This window comes from Gossypium hirsutum, chromosome A01, assembly GCF_007990345.1.
Source record: "Gossypium hirsutum isolate 1008001.06 chromosome A01, Gossypium_hirsutum_v2.1, whole genome shotgun sequence".
Taxonomy (NCBI): domain Eukaryota; kingdom Viridiplantae; phylum Streptophyta; class Magnoliopsida; order Malvales; family Malvaceae; genus Gossypium; species Gossypium hirsutum.
In genome coordinates this window covers 70,734,857-70,740,962 of record NC_053424.1, presented here as the reverse complement: position 1 = coordinate 70,740,962, position 6,106 = coordinate 70,734,857, and the positions used below count along the sequence as shown (strand labels likewise).

At 37.3% G+C, this 6,106-nt stretch overlaps 1 protein-coding gene across 1 annotated transcript; it reads left to right on the top strand.

Annotated features, from left to right (window-relative positions):
• The first annotated feature begins 2,201 nt into the window (after nt 1–2,201).
• Nucleotides 2,202–2,723, top strand: LOC107917435 (uncharacterized). The gene has a single exon (XM_016846788.1). It carries the CDS (start codon nt 2,202–2,204, stop codon nt 2,721–2,723), a length of 522 nt encoding a protein of 173 aa, XP_016702277.1.
• Nucleotides 2,724–6,106: the final 3,383 nt, after the last annotated feature.

Below are 6,106 nucleotides of genomic sequence, written 5' to 3'. Positions count from 1 at the left end.
AAATTTACTCTTTGGCCTTTTAAAGGCCCACCAACATACTCAGACCCACAACAGACAGTCAAAACATAGTATTTCTAAAAGTCATTGGAAATTACAGGAATCTCGAAAATCCTGAAAATTGGGGCGTTACATGGCATGTATAGGGACTTTGGTCATTTTGGTTATGAGTTGATAATGATTTTGGCCATTTGAATTGACTTGTAAATGTTTAAAGTTTAGTTTGTATATAGCCATGGAAGTTGATTTATTTTGGTATGTTTGAATCATGTATATATTTGTGTTTATGTCTTGTGTAATGTGTTGGATGATGGTTGTGTGTTACTTGATGGTAATAGGTATTATGAGTATCAAATGGTTGAGGTGTGGATATTGGTATACTTGTGAGATTAGGCCAAATAATGCATATTTGAGTTTGGTCATTTTTTTTATGTTTGAGTAAGTGAAATTTGGTATGAATTGGATGGCATATTGGGATATTTTGTGTCTTGTATATTGTTGGTATTGAAATGGTATAAACGATGCTTGGTTGAGGTTGATTGAATGCCTATTTATGCCTTGTTTTAGTGCCTTTTGGTTTGGTGTAGGTTTGCACAAGTTTGGGTGGCAAAATGACTTGGTAAATAGCCTATTTTTGTCCACACGGGCAAAGAAACAGGCATGTGTCTCAGCCGTGTGTGATACACGGTCCTGTACACAACTATGTGTCCCCTGGTGTTGAAATAGAAACCAAGCCAGTATGCTTCACACGGCCTCACACACGGGCGTCTCACTTGTTCGTGTGGCATAAATCAGTATACCCTACAAGTTTGGCACGACCTAGCACACGGCCTGGCAATTGGGCGTGTATGGCCATTTTTAGGGCGCGCGAGCGTGTGTGTTGGCCGTGTGGCCCAAGTCAGAGAGTTACACGAGGTCAACATGGGCTGAGACACAGGCATGTGCTTTTGTTTCGAATGTCCACACGGCCTGTGACACGGGCGTGCCTTTGGCCATGTGAGACAAACGGGCGGACCACACGGGAGCGTGTCCCCTATTTTTGAGAAAAATTTTCTAAACATTCTAAGAGTTTCCAAAGTTATCGGTTTAGTCCCGAACCACTCCCAATGTATGTTTTGGGCCTCGTAGGCTTGTATTAGGGACAATATAATTGGTTGTGAATGAACTGTATTTGAATTGACTAATTGTGTGAGAAATGTATGTTTAAATGTGAGATAAGTTTGGTAATGCTCTGTAACCCTATTCTGCATTGAATATGGGTTAGAGGTGTTACATTTATTGGTATCAGTGCTACGGTTTAGTCAATTCTAGGACTAACATAGCATATGTGAGAGTTTGGCTATACATGCCATATATAACCTGTGATAGTTGATGACTCCTGACAATTTAAACTTTTTTTTCATATAGTAAATGGATCCCAATCGAGGTGTAGCTGACGATGTTAAAAGTAATGTGCCAGCTCCCACTAAAGGGACAGTGCTATCTGAATCTAGACCCATTTTGAATAGTCACAGAGGAGAGGCTAAAGAAGCCTTTTTTCCAAATGATGAATGAGTTGTTTAAGGAGTTTCAAATCTGCCTTCTCAACACCCCCACCTAATCCCCAACCGGTTCCGGTTCCCGTAGTCCCTCAAGTTGTGGAACTTCTATGACTGAATTGGCCACCAGTTGATAAGATTCAAAAATATAGGACCAACGAGTTCAAAGCTACTGTTGATGATGATCCTGAGAGAGCTGAGTTTTGGCTTGAAAATACTATTCAGGTATGCGATGAACTTTTGTGCATGCCAGACGAGTGTTTAAAATGTGCCATTTCGTTATTGAGGGACACTGCGTATCAGTGGTGGAATACTTTAGTATCAGGAATTCTGTGGAAAATCGTATTCCGGAAGAAATATATAAGTCAGCAGTTTCTAGATCAAAAGCACAATGAGTTTCTAGAATTGAAACAGGGCCGTATGACTGTGACCGAGTACGAAAGAGAATTTGTAAGACTAAGTAAGCATGCTCGGAAGTATGTCTCTACTGAAGAAATCATGTGCAAACAGCTCGTTGAGTGGCTGAACGAGAATATTAAACTTTTAGTTGGAATTTTAGAATTGAAAGAATTTGTTGTCTTGATTGATAGAGCTTGCAAAGCCGAGGAGCTTAGTAAAGAAAAAAGAAAAGAAGATTCAGAGGCTAAATACTCGAGAAAACGATCGATGAATAAGTCATATCAATCTTCATCAAAGAAATCCAGAGATTTGTACACTCGTCCAAATGCTTCAATTGGGTATTCGAACAGAGATTGTGGAAATCAGTATTCAAGTCCTAAAGCTCAAGCTACATCAGTATCGAGTGTTGGAAGTGTGAGAAATTATAGACCTGAATGTCAACGATGTGAAAGACGACATCTTGGTGAATGTAGAATAAATAATCGAGCTTGTTTCAAATGTGGTTCACAAGATCATTTCCTATGGGATTGCCCTGAATTAGTGGAGAAAGATAAGATTCAGAATGCAAGACCGAGTAACACAGCCACTAAAGGGAGGCCACCAAGAAATGTGGGAAATGTGACCAGTAGTAGAGGCATGACAAAAGATTCGGCTATAGGATCCGATGCCAGAGCACCTGCTAGAGCCTACACTATTCGCGCTCGCAAAGATGCGTCATCACCCGATGTTATCAATGGTACATTTTCTCTTTATGACACTAGTGTGATTACTTTGATTGATTTGGATTGACTCATTCGTATATCTGTATGAATTTAGTGTTTAGTAAGAGTTTGCCTATTGAGTCTACTACGTTTGTGATTAAAGTATCGAACCCCTTAGGCGAGTTTGTTCGAGTTGATAAAGTTTGCAAGAATGTTCTTTAATGATTCGGGGTTACTGTTTTCTGGTTGATTTGATGCTATTGCAATTTGATGAGTTTGATGTAATTCTAGGTATGGATTGGTTGACTTTGTATGATGCCGTTGTAAATTTTAAGTGAAAGACTATTGAATTGAAATGTCAGAATAGTGAAATTCTTCGAATTGAATCAGATGAGTCGAGTGAATTTCCGGTTGTAATTTTGTCTATGTCAGCTCAGAGATTTGTAAGAAAAAGGTTGTGAAGCTTATCTTTCTAATGTTTTAGATACAAAAGTGTCTGAATTGAAAATTAAATCAGTGCCGATAGTATGTGAATTTTCGGATGTGTTTCCAGAAGATTTATCAGGGTTACCACTGATCAGAGAAGTCAATTTTGCTATTGAGTTAGTACCAGGAACATCACCGATACCGATAGCTTCGTATAGAATTGCTCCAATAGAGTTGAAAGAGTGGAAAGCTCAGTGCAAGAATTAATATATAGAGGTTTTGCACGACCTAGTTTTTCACCCTGGGATGCGCCAGTTTTGTTTGTAAAGAAGAAAGACGGATCAATGAGAATGTGTATTGATTATCAAAAACTCAACAAGGTTACGATAAAGAACAAGTATCCATTACTGAGAATAGATGATTTGTTTGATCAGTTAAAAGGGGCAACAGTGTTCTCGAAGATTGATTTAAGATCTTGCTACTGTCAGTTGTGAGTGAAAGATTCGGATGTGCCAAAAACTTATTCAGAATGAGGTACGGACATTATGAATTTCTTATTATGCCTTTCGAATTGACTAATGGTCTTGCAGTTTTTATGGATTTGATGAATCAAATTTTTAGATCGTATTTAGATAGATTCGTTGTTGTATTCATTGACGATATCCTGATCTATTCACAATATGAGTCTAAGCATGCTGAACATTTGAGGATTGTGCTACAAACCTTGAGAGATAAGGAACTATTTGCTAAATTCAGTAAATGTGAGTTTTGGCTTAAGAAAGTCGAATTTTGAGGGCATATTCTTTCAGCTTAAGGTATAAGAGTTGATCCGAGCAAGATTTTACCCGTTGTTAATTGGAAACCACTGAGAAATGTATTCGAAGTCAGAAGCTTTCTGGGACTAGCTGGCCACTATCGATGTTTTGTCAAGGGATTTTCAATGATTGCTACACCGATGACTAGGTTGCTACAGAAAGATGTGAAATTTGAGTGGTCCGAGAAATGTCAACAGAGTTTTGAACAGTTGAAAGCATTCTTAACTAAGGCATCAGTGTTAGTTCAACCTGAGTAGGGTTTAGCGATGCGTCATTGAACGATTTGGGTTGTGTTTTGATGCAAGAGGGTAAAGTGATAGTTTATGCCTCCAGATAGTTGAAACCACATGAAAAGAATTATCTGATGCACGATTTAGAGTTGGCCGCTATTGTTTTCACATTGAAAATTTGGAGACATCATTTATATGGCGAGAAGTGTCATATCTTAACATATCACAAGAGTTTGAAATATATAATGACTCAGAAATATCTGAATTTGTGACAATGGAGATGGTTTTAGCTATTGAAAGATTATGAGTTAATAATTGATTATCATATAGGGAAAGCATATGTAGTCACAGATACTTTGAGTAGAAAATCTCTATTTGCTTTGAGAACGATGAATACGAGACTGACTTTGTCTGATGATGGTTCGATATTAGCCGAAGTAAAAGCTAAATTGATTTTTCTTCAGCAATTTGTAAAGCTCAAAATTATGACAATAAGTTGCAATCTAAAATAGTACAATGTGAGTCAACTAGTGATTTAGAATATCAGATCAGATCTGATGACTATTTAATGTTCCGAGGTAGAATCTACGTACCAAAGAATTCTGAGCTCATACAAAAAATCTTGAGCGAAGGATACAGTAGTTGTTTATCTGTTCACCTAGGGAGTACTAAAATGTACAATGATTTGAAATAGTTTATTGGTGTTTGGGTATGAAAAGAGACATTTCAGAATTTGTATTAAGATGTCTAGTTTGCCAATAAGTAAAAGCCTAACATCAAGTGCCTTGGGATTGCTACAACCAGTGATGATATCATAATGGAAATGGGATAGAGTTACGATGGATTTCATATCAGGATTACCCTTGTTTCAAAGGAAGAAAGATGCTATTTGGGTTGTCGTTGATCAACTGGCAAAATCTGCACATTTCATTCTGGTACGTACAGACTATTCGATTAATAAATTGGTTGAATTGTAAATCTCTGAGATCGTTAGATTGCACAAGGTGCCAGTTTCGATTATTTTGGATAGAGATCCAAGGTTTACATCACGATTTTTGAAGAAATTGCAAGAAACTCTAGGTACAAGGTTGAATTTTTACAGGATTTCATCGGCAAACTGACGACCAGTCTAAGAGAGTAATACAGATTCTCGAAGATATGCTTCATTGTTGTGTTCTAGAGTTCAAAGCAAACTGGGAGAAATATTTATCCTAGGTTGAATTTTTGTATAACAACATCTTTTAATCGAGCATAAAGATGGCACCGTACGAAGCATTGTATGGTCTCAAATGTTGAACTCCATTGTACTGGATCGAGCTTAGTGAGAAAAAGATTCACGGGGTTGATTTGATTAAAGAGACTGAAGAGAAAGTGAAAGTAATTCGCTACAGTTTAAAAGAAGCTTCAGATCGACAGAAATCGTACACGGATTTGAAACGAAAAGACATTGAATTTTAGATTGTGACAGAGTATTTCTAAAAGTATCTCCGTGGAAGAAAATACTTTGTTTTGGTCGCAAAGGCATATTGAGTCTGTAATTTATCGGACCGTACGAGATTGTTGAACGAATAGGGCCAGTTGCATATCAGCTAGCTTTACCGTCAGAGTTGGAAAAGATTCACAATGCATTTCATTTTTCAATGTTGTGTCAATATAGATCAGATCTATCACATGTAATTTCTCTGGCAGAGATTGAAATTCAACCCGACATGACAAACAAGGAAGAACCGATTAGAATTTTAGCTCGAGAGGTTAAACAGTTCAGAAATAAAAGCATAGCTTTAGTGAAAGTACTTTGGCAACGTCACGGTGTTGAAGAAGTCATGTGGGAGCCTGAAGAAGCTATGAGAAAACAGTACCCTAAACTTTTTTATGGTAAGATTTTCAAGGACGAAAATCCCTAAAGGGGAGAGTTATAACAACCCATTTTTAGTAAAATCAGAATAGTGGTTTTGGGACCACAAATTTGAGGTTAAAATAATTATTTTATTATTATTTTA